Below are 15,923 nucleotides of genomic sequence, written 5' to 3'. Positions count from 1 at the left end.
TGAACCGGTCACTTGGACCAATTGCTTGTTCAGTTCTTCTTGGATGGGTCTAATTCTGAGACAGGCACAGGTCACCAAATGAATGGATGATGACATCATGCAGAGAAGCGACTTGAGGAGGCAGACAGAAGTGAACTCTCTTTTGGAAAGATTATGAGCTAACAACATTATTCTTCTTTGCCTCTCTGCAGAAACCAATGCGTTGTCCTGTAACGTATTTAGGGCTGCTCCTAAGAAGGTTATCCTGTTTGAGGGCAAGAAAGAGACTTTTGGTAGTTGACTGTGAGTCCCAGAGATTGAAACAATCATAGGCAAGTTGAGTTAACCTCTGACACTTGCTGAAAGGATGGTGCTTTTATGAGCCAGCCTTTGAGGCATGGAGAAAGTTGCAGGCCTTTTTGTCTGAGATGTGCTGCTACTGAAGAGAGATATTTGGTGAATATCAGGAGAGATGACATTAGACAGAAGGGAAAAACCTTGAATTGATAACGAGTGCCTCCTACCTTAAAGCGGAGGAACCTTCGATATCTGGGATGGATAGGGATTTAGGCACCCTGCAAATCCAGGCTGGCCATTTAATCTCCGTGATTGAGGAGTTGCAATATCTCTTGGAGAGTGACCATACAAAAGGAATTTTTCTGCAAGTTCTTGTTGAGATTTGTGAGATGCATAATGGGCCGCAATCCTACAGATGTGTTTTTTACTAGGAAGAAGTGAGCATAGAGGCCCATTCACTTTTGAGAGTGTGGGACTTTTTTCTATGGCACCTTTATCAGCATGGCTAGCACCTCCTTCCTGTGCAGGTGGAGATGAGACGAAGGTGATCTTGAGGTTGGTGAGTAGGTGGAATTGTGAACTTCACAGTATGGCCATACCTGATAAGATCAAGGACCCACTTGTCCGTCATAATTTTCTGCCACTGATGTTAATAATGAGAAATGCGTGCTCCCTGGGACTGAGGTGCTAAGGGGGGCAAGGGCAGCAGACACTAAGGTATTGTCACTGTTTTCTGACAGTGTCTCTTGGCTGTGTTGGCTGCCTTGAATTTGCAGCTTCTGGTGGTACACAGTATTATTGGTGCTGTGGATAAGTAGGACGAAAGGACTGATAGGATTGGTACGATTGATAGCGTTGGCATTCTGGCATGAAAGGAATAGGTACCTCGCCAGCGGGCTCCTCTGAAAGGTGCTTTCCTACACTGAAATGGTCCTAATGACCTGCAGTGTCTGTGTCCGCTTTAATTGTTTGTAGAGCATCAATGAGCTTCCCAAATATCGCAGTGCCATCATATAGAATGTCTAAGCTCTTGGCCTGTTCTTCAAGGGGGAAGGTTGCTGCTTTAAGCATGCCTTGGGGCCTTGGACCACTGACCTCCATGAGCTGGCGAAAGCCGAGGGAAGCTATGTCCATAGAGCAACGATAATTCCGGAAGCACAACTTTCACCTTCACACAATATTTTTCTTGCTTTTTTGTCATCCAGTAAACGATAAAAATATGGTGCGATGTCTGACCACATCAGGCACTCATACCTGCCCAGTATTACCAAAGAATTTGCAGCATGGACAGGAGTGTCTGAAATAGTGGAAAATCTTTTGCTGATATTATTAAGGCGCCTACCCTCTTTATCAGGTGGAGTTGAGATGGGCACCATAGGGTTCTTCGACCGACACTGAGCGGCTTCTGTTATCACTGAGTTGGACTTTGGATGTCCTACCAAACATGCAGGAGAATCTTCAAGGGCGTTATAGTTCTTGTCAGTTCTAGGAAGAACTGCAGTTACTGTAGCTGATGTTTTCATTATCGTTATACCTTCTTCCCTCACTGTCTTCCTTGACTGCACCTTGAAGTCACAGAGAAAGCAGTCTTACTGCTTGACTGCGACTGGAAGTTGAAACCTCATAGCTGCCCTTTCCATCAACCTGTGAAAACCACCGTTATCGTCTGGTGGAGAATCTATTTGTTGAAGCGCTCGGGAGGATGGTGAGGAATGAGGTATTCATCCCACTCATTGGCAGCAGACTGGGTGTCCTAAAGTTCCCCCTCTTCATCTTCAGATAAAGATGTATCGTCTCTTGGAGGCATGGCAATGCTGAAAACTGGCATAGCCATAGGAGGTGGCCTGGTGGTGGAGATGCTGGGACCAGAGGTGGTGGATGCACAGGGGAGGGTGCTGCGCATGAAGGAAAACGTTTATGATGGTACTGCAACATTGCTTGCAAGTCTTGTACTAAAGCAACCAGAAGTTGGACTGTGGGTTCATGAGCAGGTTCCTGTATTGTCTGGTTTTGTTCCTGTACTGTTGGTGGCAATACACCTGTTAATAACAGGCAGACTCTTGTCCTCATCATCATCATCATATTTTACATGGAGTTGTGATGGGCTATGGTCTGGTCCAAAGGGCCCATCATAGTCACCAGATTCTTCAAAGTCCAACAACTGACTAAGTGGTAGAGGAGAGATTTGTGTAGGATCTCGCAGAAAATGTCTCATAGACTGTTTCGTCGACAAGAACACTGACTGTGGCAAATCCGGTATGAGGAGCAGCATTGATGGTTTCTTTGGCTCGGACAATGGTGTCATCGATGAGGGCTTCGGTGACTGTGCCATAGTCTGTGGCATTGCCGTCAATGGTGTTGCGATGGTCAACAACGACAAGGTTGTTGTCATCGATGGTGTGGTCGTTGCCGACAATGTGGTAATCATCAATGGTGCGGTCATTGTCAACGATGTAGATCTCATCGGCGAGATGGTCGACTTCGACAGAGTAGAAGCATCCATCATCATCATTGATTTTACCTTTGTAGGCTTCGACAATGGTTTTAACAGCGTTGCTGTCGTCGATGAGGGCTTCATGGATAGTTTGATCTCAACCAATGCAGATTCAGAGAAGGATTTCATAGGCTTTAAAGGTAAGGCAGAAGACAGAGCGAAAGGGTCAGATTTTACCTCAGAAGGAATGGATTTTCATTTTCCTTTTTGTCTGGAGCTTTTGGAAAACTCATGGTGTGTCTTATTAAAAGCTTTTTTTGCCCTTCTGGTGACCCCTGCAACATTTTTCTTTTCTTCACTTTCTCCTGTGAGGCGGTGGAACTTTCACTGTCTTCCTCCTAAGAGACAACAATAGTCTTAGTTTTCAGCTTTTGTAGCCACAACAACAACCTTCCCTCTTTAGATGAAAATGTTCTGCAAATTTTGCAGTCCTTCACCTTGTGGTGTGGATGCAGACAATAAATGCAGTCTTTATGAGGATCTTCAAAATGCGGCCTTTTGTTCCCACAAGATCCACATGGTGTGACTAGCCTTTTCTTAGAAACGTTCTGACCTGGTGATACAGCAGAGAAGACTGGATATACCAAAAATGACAAACACTGAAGACAACTTAGCAGAGCTCAGGGAGACTACCTCTCACATGATGTGCGGTAGCAAAACTGAGGGACTCAGCCACTCATGGGAGTGTTCTACAGTGTGCTGCGCCTGACTGGTTAAAGTTCAAGTTTAGTACTTTTATAAAAAAGGACGTAGATAGACTAGTGCAGTGACTATTCATTGCCATTATAGCCTATGGAAATGTCAGCCTACGGAAATGTCACTTACTGCTTTGTTAGGCTACCGTGGGACTCCCACTTCAACGATGGGGAATTATTCAAGCATGTGAATCTATGAAAGATCCAATACTGGAGAACCTGGCCTTCCAAAATCTTTAACATGGCCCGCTTTGATCCCTGGGATTTGATTAGCATTTCTAAAGTTGGTGATGTACGGGAGGAGGGCAGTATGTGCTCAAGTAACAGAGTAATACACACTGCATTACTTTAAATTCCTCACCTACCTACAGTTTCAACACACATTTTACCCAGATAATCATCTCTTACAGGGAGTTCCTGAAATTAATTCTCAAGAGCCTAAGACTGTGGTGGAGCTGCTCGCCAAGAGAGACATATCTCGTATATACCAGCATCCAATGATAAATTCTCCAGTTCCTCTCATACAATTGAAGGTTGTAGGAATTTGGTTAATGCTCTATTTTGTGGTAGTGCGGGCGAGCAGTTAGGCTTATCAGAGGGTAGCGCTAAGCATTTGTTGTACTCACACAAGCAATAAATGACACACACTTAAATAATAAATCTGAGACCAAATTAGAGACACAAACTCAAAGAATAACAAATTAGAAAAATAACACTTCTTTTTATATATATTCCAAACCCAAGAACTTCGTAAACAGGTAAGCATTTTTTTCAAGCATAAATACTTTTCAGGTTCAAAAATCAACACTCAGTGCAATTCTCAGAGTTCTACAATGTTAACCTTTGGAGGAAAACAATGTTCAGCAAACATAGGGTTAACAACGACTTACATAGCCAATGTCAGGGAGTTAAGGTAAGTATTGGGCACTGACTAGAAACACACCAGCAGGTCACTCCAGGCAGCACTGGGGCGGCAAGGTGCAGGGGTGAGTAAGGCGTTGGATGCCGAATGGTTTCCTGTGGGAGTTTGGTCCTCGTGAAAGCAGGCTGCAGGCTCTGACTAGGAAACCATTCAGGAACACCACACAGGTAGGAAGTAGACTTGGGGTGCTGGGGAACGTAGGTGCACCTTTGGTCCTTTTCTCCAGGGCTTGGGGGCGACAGCTGTAGGGGTGTCTTTAGGCGTCGGGTTTCTTCATCCGGAAGCACTCGCGGTCAGGGGGGTCCTGCGTGTTGAAGATGCAGGCTCCATCGGGGAGTCCAACGGCAGGGAGAGGGGGTATTTGACTTGAGCTCATGGGAGCCAGAGGATGTTGTTGGCACCAGTGGTCCATCTCAGATGGGGTCAGGGGCAAGGTGTCAGGTTTTCGCTCACCACAAGGCTGCAGGAGAGGGGGGCCTGTGTGTAGAGACTGAAGGCAACTTGGGGAAGTCAAACAGGGGTCAAACCTGAGTGGACTCAGTCTTTAGACAGCTGGGGAACTGGGCTGGCACCGTTGGTTGGCGTCACCTCGGGCCATGGTCATCGAGGGCAGAGATCACTTCGGGTTTCAGGTCCTTGCTGTTCCAGGGGCTGCAGTGTCCTTTCTTGAAACTTTGTTGCAGAGCAGTTCCACTGTTCATGGGAGTCTGAATCTTTGTAGAAGGCAGGCAGTCCTCCTCGGTTTCTTGGAGGCTCCATCATCTGGAGAGACCTGGAAAGGTGGATATGCCTTTGAAGCTTCCTGCCCTGGAATGCCCATCCTGCCTGGGTGAGGTGATTCCCCTCTTCCCCCCAATGCAGGCTTTTGTCTCTGACCCTTGAGAGCGCTGGCTCTCACCTTGGGGGGGGGGGGGGGCAGAAGCGCATCTATGGTGGTGGAACTAGTCAGGAGCAGACAGTCAACCCACTAGTAGCTATAAGGTGCCCTTTGGGTGCAGTTATTGCCAGTGAGGGTTTATTAATCTCAGATGTCTGATACCAAACATCACTATATTCAGAGAAGCCATTGTGTAGTTGGGGAACTCGTAGTGACCAGTGTCCAGCACATGCATTTAAAATGGCTTCCCTGGTCACTTACTATGTTTCAGAATCAACAAAGGCATAGCAGGGACATATCTGCTCATGCAGATATGCCACCACATGTAATGTAATGCACCTTGCCTTAGGGGTGTAAGGCCTGCTAGAGGGGTGACTTACATATATTGCATGCACTGCTTAGGGGACCATGGCACACAGGCCATGTGCCATGTTGTGTTTTCGCTTTTCTCTGCACCAAGACATGCAGCCTGCAATGGTAGCCTGCCATGTATGTGGTGATGGGGTCCCTTAGGGCAAACCAGGCTACAGCCCTTAGGGACTCTCCTTATACCCAGCCCTTAGGTACTGGGGGTACCATTTACTAGGGACTTACAATGGGTGCTAGGGGTTTTGTGAATTGGGAAAAAAAACACTATGCAGTTTGGGGAGAAAGAGATCTGGCACTGGGGTCCTGATTAGCAGGAACCCAGTGCACTTTCAGTCCACATTACACCAGAAACCAGGCAAAAACTGGAGGGTGACCATGTCAAGAGATACTTTCCTACTGAAGGTTAAGTGGCAAGTCAATTTAGACCCTTTGCAAGATGATGAATGGCTTGAGGCCAAGATGGTGGGCAGGTGCTTGCCTACTTCTCCTTTGTGGCAATGTCTCAGGACCCGAATGGGTCTCTTATTTTAGGAGAATTTATCATCTTCATGATGATGATGATGGGTGTATTACGGGGCAGCTAAGAGCTAGACTAGTGGACTCTATGACTCTGCATAGCACCTTGGAGGAAGTAATTTTGGCAATATGACAAAGTCCCACTGGTAAAGCCCCGGGCCCAAACGGAGCCCTACTGACCTGATTAAATATAACAGCGCTATAAGGGCTCCTGTTAACGAACACCTTTAATAACTCTCTGGCTAGGCAGATTCCTGAATCCTGTTTTCTTTCTACCATTGTGCCGATTTTTAAGAAAGGGGATCGGAATTCACCCAAGTGTTACCGCCCCTTCTCCTTAATTGATAGTTCTGTAAAAATCATTGGGAGGGTAATTTTCAACCGGCTTAAGTCCTGGACGAATCATAATAACATCTTATGCCCCTATTCAGTTCCCGTAAGGGCCTGAGTACAGTTGAACAGTGCTTAAATCTGAATCTGATAGCTGGCAAATACACCATCACCAAGTGCTGTCCAGGGTACCTATGGACTAATCTACTGCCTTTGACTGTGTCAACAAGACTAAACTCTGGCTGATGCTGTTGGATCTGGGAGTGGAGGTGGAGCTAGTTTTTATACTCCCATCATGAGAATCTGGCTGCCAGGGTTCAGTTTAGCAACTTGGGTGAGTTATCAGATTCATTCCCGCTTGTTCGGGGGTGCGCCAGGGTTGGATTCTGGCCTCACTGCTCTATGTGGTCTACATTAACAACCTGTGTTCCATTTTGGGTACAGTTACTAGTCACCCCCCCAAAATTAAGACCACTTTTGTTCCTGAATTATTCTATGCAGACAATGCAGTTCTACTGGCACAGACCCTGGGAGCCCTTCGTTTACGTATAGAAACCTTTGTTTCTTTTATGAGCAAACTGAATCTGGTCACTAATTACAGCAAGTCACATATAATGGCCTGTGGACCTGGAAATAACCGCCTGGATAAGATAATGGTGAATGAAGGGAAATCCCCCTGGGTGGGATAAAGGATTTTCACTACTTAGGGGGTACTTTGAGTAGTGGAGGACATGGCACACATACATCAGAAAGGCACGCCTAAAGCTTAGTAGAGCAGCTGGAATAGGTTTAAACCTACCCACGGGGGACGGAAGGGGCACTGTCTCCCCAATTCTTAACAGATAACTCTCAGTGTGTTTCCGTTACTCTCAATGGGGCTGGGAATTGGGATTTCGGCAATACTAACACCCTACAGTCTGAAGAAAATCATATTTGCAGGCAGATAATGCATTTGCCTCAAGTTCGGACTTTATCCTGCTCACAGAACTCCACTTGTACTATGGATTAGCATCTGGTCTAACTGAGAGGCAAAGGTAAGCAGGGATATTTTTATGGACTCCCTGAGTTTAGATAATAGACTTGCCATCCTGTGGCTAGCCTACATACATAAAATGTGCAACATTTTGAATCTATCAAATCTGTTTGATTCACTGGACAAATTCAGGAATTCAGTGAAGCAAATGCCCAAATGGCTGTATTCAGACTACTGCCGTACCCAGAGATTTGTGAGTGAAGTGAATAAGAAGTCTGTTAAATTATATTTTGACTTTGATATATTTAAAAATGAAGATTTGTGTCTTTCCCTTTGTCATGGTGGTGAAGTCTTTCCTTTTCTGCTTTGGTGCTGCCACCATGTTGCAGTTTTTGAGTTTCCCAGGGTTGGGCACATAGGTGGCGCTTTCAAGTGCAGTTTGTTCCTGTGATGATCATTCAGATCAATCGATTTTGCAACTTGTTTGTCTGTACCTTTTTCAGATTACATTTTTAAACCTTTTTAAAACCACTTTTAAGATATTTAGATTTTAGGAATTGTAATGATGCATTGTATCACCTTGTTTTGTTATATTCTTACTAAGTGTGTCATGGGGTCTGTGCCTTTTTAAAAGCTGCTATAAGATCGAGAAGCTCTATGGAGGGGTAACAAAATGTATTATCCCCTCTCAGGATACTTACTGATTGTTAGATTATATATTTTTTCCTATATATGGGTGTCTTGCAGGGTTGGGAGCGCGCTATTTAACAAGTGGAGTTTTATTCTTGTATTCCTTTTATTTCTCCTTTCTCTTATTGGTATAAACATTTCTCTTATGTGTCTTTTGTGGCTGTGCATTTGCTGAATAAAGTTATTTTGACTGACTGGCCTGGCTTCCTCAGACAAACTGAGACTAATACAATTTAAATACTTTCAAAGGATCAACTATGATCCCACTAGGATCTGGTGTATGGGTAGGAAATGGGATCATTTATATCCGCGTTGCCTTGCTGCACAGATCACATTTTTCCATATGGTAGGGGAATGTCCCAGAACAGCCCACTATTGGTCTAAAACGTACAACACACTGAGCGCATGGATTGGCTATACATTATTCATGGGCCCATTTGTATGGCTTACTGGCAATGAGCGGGAAGGGGCTGATACAGTGGAGTCTCGTCGCCATGTAGCATTGTGTATACTTGTGGCAAAAAGGGACATCACCAGGTAAAGAAATAAAAAGAGTTTATATATAAAAACACATTTGGAAAAGCAGTTGGAAAACAAATACTAAGGTAGGTAAGGGGAGGTTCCTTAAGGCTTACTGATATTAAAGGAATTCATTTCAGGCCAAAGTGTGAGACAAATTTGGGAGAAGATATAAGAAAAAAGGAGATCAATTGTGATTTCAGCTGTGCACACACTGGTCATGGGAACAGGGGGCACAGCAGAGTCCACCAAGAAGTCCACTGCAACAGCCCAATGACAGCAAATGTACTAGTCAGGACGCATTACAATGATTAGGAAGTCAGCAGAGTAATTTTAAATGTCATGAAGATACCCACAAAGGATTAGTAGTTAAACAAGAAACATGCCTGAGGGCCTCATTACGAGTTTGGCGGACTGGAAAAGGCCGCCCACCAAACTCCTTCCCGTCGGCCCCGTTACGAGTTGCCCGCTGGGTCAGCGGGTGAAAACAGGAAATGCACAACATTGACGCCGGCTTGCAATTGGGCAGACAGTGAGTTGCGCGACGGGTCTGGCAAGGGGGGAACCCGCACTGCTCATGCCGGGCATCCAGTCTCCGCCAGCCTTTATATGGTGGTGAAACCGCCATGTAAACGCCGGCAAAGAGAGGGGTCGTAATCTCCAGGACAGCGCTGCATGCAGTCGGGCGGCCGAAAAGTGGCAATGCTAGCGGTCCGACCGTGGACGGACCACCACGGTAATAATTTGGCAGCCTGAACGCCACTCAGACCGACACCATGGGGCTGGCAGTCCCAGGATCGCCAGACTTTTAATTAGGGCCTGTATGTGATTGTCTCACACACCAATACATTTCGTTCAGATTTAGCTTCTGGATGTTTGGTTCATATTTTCAGTCTTTTCCTGGAGGAAAATGTCTGTATGTGGGGTCCATTGAAAGATTAAACATTTCCTCATGTACCTCATTGTTAGTGGCCAATTTGAGATCTTCTGAAAGGAATGTGCTTTTAGGCATATGTAGTAACATTTTTCACACCTGGTAATTGAAATCACAATTATGTTTAACCTGTGTGACACAAGTGCCATTTGAGCCTCCATTGAAAGAAATATGGATTCCTGATTGAAGGGGAAGTACATAGAGTGTTTCCTTCTGTACTAGAGTTGTGCTCACTTTAACTGAGGGAAGAAGAGTCTCACAGGCTAATTAGGTGGCCCTCAGATTCCACATATTATATAAATGGTTTCCTTTCCCAACCTGGCTCCTTGAATTATCCAGTGTCCAACATGTATATGTGCCCACAATCCTGTCACAGAAGTATCACAAATGAATGAAGATGGATTTGTTTCTGAAAGTGTACCTTCTCAAACATGTTCTTTGTCTGACTCCACCAGGGACAAGTGTGAAGAGATGCAGGGCTTAACACCTGCTTACCTGCATCATTACTGGACTTCTGAGATCCTTGCTCTTCAAGACACCCTTGGGGGCGTCCCATGCACAGTCACACGAGTCACTATCAAAATGCCAGACAACACTAATCCTAGGAAAAAAATATTTGTGTCTACTGATTGAGGACTAAATTGATGCTTAAGGCACTTATATTCATTCATTGACTATATGCCTCTGAAGGAAGCACAATTGCATTACTTGTGTATAGCCACAGCTCACAAACTTTGAATTGTCTACTGTGGAAAGGCACTAACTTGCTGGGGATTTGCTGAAATCCTGAGGATTTAGCTTTCCTAGATGGGCAACTACCACAGCCACACACCAGAAGAAAGCAAGGTGAGTTAACGTCTGGCTGAAGGGCAAGCCTTTGTACAGGAATGTATTTTTTTACCACATTTATCATGTTTTTCTAATGTTTCTTGGCAAGTGGAATCTGGAAACATAAGGTTTTTAGACACAGCCTAAGTTGTCTTAGCTTAGATGAGAACAACTGGTCTACCCCCATTAACCTAAACATCACTTTCTGCACCCATTTGTTTGCAGTGTTTACGTACAGAGTGAGATGAGTGTGGATCTATTAGGAAGTAGAGGAGTTATTTTTCCTTAAATCTCCTTTCATTTGGGCTCCTTTGCCATTGCTTTTTTTAACAGGTACAAGTAAACTTCAATGCACCAGTCAATGTAGACCGAGAGGTCTGTAGAATTTCAACCATGAGTTGTTTTGCGGTGCGCTCTCGAATGTGAAAGTCTGTCTATTGTGTTCAACACTGAGTGCAATTTTTTTCTACAATGTCTTGCTGAACTAAAAAATGCTGCAGATATAGTCCTTTTCCAGACTGGCACATAATTGGAGGGGAAGCCATTTCTTTAGAGCGGTCGGTGTTTTGCCAGCTGCTACTGATGGCGGACTTTTCTCTTCATCATCAAACTACACAGGTTTCAATATTTCATTGAATTACTTTGTTTGAAGGCCAACAATCAGTGTTAAAAGTTCGTCTTTATTCATGTGATCTTGTCGATATGAGAAAAGCATGAGATACAACATAAAGCCTGAAAATGACAGGATAGAATTTTGTAGTGCCCATCTATTACAAGGCCATAGAGTCTTAACCATGAGGATTTTGCCACACCCATAATCAGGTTTAAAACCAATCACACCTCTTCACGATCTCTAGGAGGCATTTTGTGTTTTCAATGAATTCCTTAGTGAACTCTTGTATCTGCCTACCAATGCAGTGAACAGATATGCCTGCAGGAGCCAGAGAAGATAGTGAAGTGAACCAATCAAACATAGATGACACACATTCAGAAAATCTGATAGACTTGGAGGCCCTATTTTGCAGAAAGCACAATCAAAAAGCTTCAGTATCCCAGAAACGAAAGTAAAGTGCCATCTGGGAGAGTCTCAAGGTTGAATGCCTATTTATATAGTACACACTGCAAACATAATTGTCTTTGGTCTGGAGAAGAGAGACGTATTGGTTATGAAGATGCCAGAGGGTAATTTGTGCTTAGAATGCTCTAGATTTGCAGTAGTTTACAGCAGTCTGATTCAATGAAATCCTATGAATATTGCATTGGGTGCACTGATTGGCTAGATTTAATTCAGCTTGTGCACAGTAAAGGACCGTACTACTGACCCCTTGCTACATGCAACAACCATGTGATAAGTGAGTTGGGAGCAAATAGGGAAACCTTTAGTTTAGCCATGAATTGTAGGAGCTTGAGACTGGCATTGCTGATATTCGAGGGCAGGGTAGAGAATCCTAGAGATAGTTCACTAGAATGCCAGCAGCTGTCTTTCAGCAAGATTTTCCTAGCTTAGCTTTCAAAATGAATATTATCTGCTTTTAACTGTCATGAGCATTACTTTATGACTGCTTCTGATAGTTTAAGCTTAGGCCAGCATCTCACATTTGTTTTGATGGATAAGGTCTTGCCCTAAAACTTGGGCACTGGGCCGTATATTTATATTTTTGTGGTGGAGAGGGGGGCTAAGACAATGATTTCCAGACTGAATCTGCTTAAATTAAATACCAGGATGACACTGCAAGTTGAATGCTTGCAGCTGAAAAATGCAGTCATCTGGAGACCATCCTTTACAGGTCTGACACTGAGATTAAACAAGGGGGTGGGGAGGAGACATTTGGGGGACTCCACAGGAAACACTAATTCAGGTAGAGGGCTCCCATTCGTAGTGTGGTTAGACAGGAAGGATTGGAAACATTCAAGTTTGTCTTCTGTTTCATCATGTAGAAGGCAGTGCCGAAATCATGTAAAGAAGCCAAGATCAGATTTCTCTGGTAGGTCCTCCCACACAGTGATCTGTGGTGCTTCAGTTCCATGGTGGAGGAGATATGATTTAGGGAGTCCACAGTGTAGAAATTATTATATGCGGCACTTTGAAGTTCGCTTGAGATGTTGATAGTGTCTTGTGCATTATTATGTGGTGAATGCAAACACAAATGGGATGTTTGTATTTTTTGCCAGGTAATCTTTTATTTGCAGTAGCCTTGTTTGAGTAGGCTGAGAGGGCCCTCGTGCCAAGTGGTTTAGGTCTGCCTACGTGGATGGAGCAGAATTCTATTGCCAGTTACCAAAGACTTGAAGGTATAGGACAAATCATGTTAAAGATTAAATTTTATGGAAGAATCTTGTGGAAGAATAGACAAAGGTAGGTTGAGCATGGCAGCACTTTATGATCATGTTCATACTATGACATCATGAAGGAAGAAAATCACATAAGATGTCATGACATTGCAGGGGTCTGACTTGCTTCTACTCCTTGAGTAGGGGCTTCTGAGAAGACTAATGCCTTGGCTCATGAGACGCAAGCCTAGAATAAATTCTAGACTGAGATGAAATGTTCACGAGCTGTAGACTAGATTACTTGGAACAGGGTATAACTGCAGAGCAAATGCTTGGCTCTGTAGCGAGGCAGTGGTAGGAACCCAATCTTGAGTCATGAGAAAAGTTGACATCATCTGGAGACTCTGGTACCCCTTATGAGGTGCCCCATGATGCCTACAATGTCAAATGTGAGGTGTTTGAAGTCTATGTTAAACGTAATAGTATCAAAAGCCTTAATTCTGAAGTTCTTGAACCCAAGCTACTCCTTGCCTGTGGATGAATCCTTAGTGTCAAATCATGTTACTGGTGAGCCTTTCGAAATCGAGCAATAATAATTTTTGCAGTACAGCAGTAGTAATAGAACCACAGCTTCAAGTGAATCCCCAAGTGTGAAAGTGGGATCCAGCAAAGTACAATGTAGCGGAAAGCACAAAGTGTATCCCTTTTGTTATTCTGGAAACTCTGAACATGCCCCAGCCAGATTTGCACTCTTCCCCCTGGTTTCATAAATGTAGCTTTATTTGTCATGTTGAACACTCATCTATGGTATAACTGTGTGCTATGCAGCCTATACAGACCACAAGGTTGTTTTTCAAGGACATTTTCCCACTGTAGGCAGGTTCCTGACAAAAAGTGCTAAGACGAAGAAAAGATACCATGAACAAAAAGAGGTATAACTACCTTACCTTGACTAAAAAAGCCTTTCTAAGGTATCTTAAATTAGAATGGAGGAAGACGCTCTATCACAGAAAAGAGATTCACATACATTCCTTGCACTACTACTTTATGTCCTATGCAGAAGATGGTTCACACATAGAAGACTGTGAAGGTATGAATACGGCCTGGCATTGATCCAACAATGCTTGTTTTGATACCTCCATGTCAGTACATAATTAATTACTTTAGAGGAAGCAAAAAATACGATTCCACTGCACTGAGAGGGCAAAACAAAGTACATTGAAAGTGTGGCAGTAAGTGGCCCGAAAGTTCCTTCCAGAACACTCCAAAGATGTGACTGGAAACTGTCTTGCTCACAACACTTCGAAATTTTGCAAGATCACCAGTGTTCTTAAAGAGGGATGTGGAGGGAGGTGCTTCCTGGTATAAGTACCACAACCAGTTGACCAAACAGTATTTTGTTTGCAACAAGAATATTTCAGGAGAATTGGACCAGAAGACGTTCAGTAATGTACATTTTGAAACACAATGAAAAGAAAATCAAAAGCATCAAACAGTTCAGCAGTGCAAGCACCAATACAAATTAAGTTGTCATCTGTGCCTCTCCTTTCTCCAAGTGTGTGGATAGCATTGACTTTACTTCTATTTTATAGTATCGTCCATTTTTGCTCTCATACCAGTTTAGAATCCTCAGCTTACAGCTAATGCAGTGTTGGACATTCATGACAAAAGGCCTCCAAATACGTGACTCAGGAGCACACTTTATGTTTTAAAGTGGCAGAGTAAGATTTCGTAACTTTTGTTTAACTACAAATTAGATTTCCTTTAGTTTTATTCTGCCTTTTAAAATAAGGGTTGGAGAGAGGTTAAAGCAGTACATTCTGCTTAAAAGTTAAGTTAGTTGACATTTATTTAAAAATAAAAGAAAGAAAGACATTTTCATTGTAACATTTTGAAGGAAATAGTTTTACATTGAAGGTCATGTGAAACTGCAAAAAAGAAATACAATTTGAGTAACCATGGATGAACATCCATAGATGAGCGCCATACTGTCTTGATTAAAAAGCAAGCCTAAGCTAAAAATGCTAAGGCTATCAAACAGTTCCTTTCAATTTGCACTCTCTCCATAGGTCAATTGTAGTTGGTTCTCCCAGGCAACCACAAAGCAGATGCTGTTCTCAAACAAGAGTGGATGGATAACCTCACATCCAGTTCTTATTCATTAATGTAAAAAACCTTGGTTAGGAGGGCAGGCACTGTTGAGTAAAATCCTTCTGATTTTAGAATAGAAATCCACTCAATGAATGGATATGTAGCTTGATATACAATGCACTGCAATACAACAGTGTGAAGAATAGGACCAAGCAGAAATAAGCTAGTCCAATACAACAGTGTCAGGTAATTTCTCTCACCCTTGGTAGTTAAAATCTGTGATATAATTCATGATTTAACACCTTTTCTGTCGTTCGACAACTGTACTACAAAATAATAGATGTCCAACAATTTGATCAGAGTTGCAAAAAGTGCATTTGTTTGCTATGTAAAATAATAAATTTTTCAAACCAGAAATGGCAGGTTAGTATGAGGAGACAGCTTTGTTACCAATATTACGGATAAAAACACAACAAAGATAAAATCTGCACATTAATTTCTGTACATATGCATACAATTATGAAATGTATCCAGCAAAAACAGGCACTACCTTCTCTGTGTTCTTTTCTTTTTTTTGGATGCTAGGTGAAGAAACCCGTTTCTTTGGGGCCTTGCTGGACTTCTTCAGCTTATCTTTTTTTCCTAACCAAAAGGAATTTAATTGGAAAAAATGAGAACCCCAATGCCCAGTTCTTCAAAAGTAAACAACTTCAATGTTTAGGAGCATTCCTCACATATGCTGTCGACAAAGCACAAAGAAGAATTAATGCTAACATAGTTTAAGTCATTGTGATGTACTATTTGAGGATCACATTTACAGAATGTGAGAAATTTACAGAACAAATCCTGAAAGAAAGATGTTTATGTACCATGGACAATTTGCTAAATCATTAAATGAACAACGTAGGATAGACCCCTGTGTGAAATACAGAGTTAAACAATGCATTTCTTCAAAGCCATAAAAAAGTGAATATCGAATAATGATAGATGAAGTCCTAAAAACAGAAATCATCTCAAACGTTAGCTGTTGGAAATAGGCTCACTAGAAATGTCCATTGTGTGCACAGGTTTATAGATGGAACAGCTACCTCAACATGTGAATCAAAGGGAATACCAAAGGCAATCATTGTCCATCATG

The 15,923-nt window shown here is 43.0% G+C and overlaps 1 protein-coding gene across 2 annotated transcripts in view; it reads right to left on the bottom strand.

The window, feature by feature from the left end:
- Nucleotides 1-15,923, bottom strand: part of SANBR (SANT and BTB domain regulator of CSR) — a 187,147-nt gene that overhangs the window by 53,407 nt on the left and 117,817 nt on the right. For both annotated transcript variants that reach the window (XM_069234392.1, XM_069234391.1), the window contains exon 16: nucleotides 15,336-15,427. In XM_069234392.1, the coding sequence (XP_069090493.1) occupies nucleotides 15,336-15,427 (92 nt within the window). The remainder of the gene's footprint in view (nucleotides 1-15,335; nucleotides 15,428-15,923) is intronic.

This window comes from Pleurodeles waltl, chromosome 5, assembly GCF_031143425.1.
Source record: "Pleurodeles waltl isolate 20211129_DDA chromosome 5, aPleWal1.hap1.20221129, whole genome shotgun sequence".
In the NCBI taxonomy this organism is placed as follows: domain Eukaryota; kingdom Metazoa; phylum Chordata; class Amphibia; order Caudata; family Salamandridae; genus Pleurodeles; species Pleurodeles waltl.
This window is presented reverse-complemented; position numbering and strand designations above follow the sequence as displayed.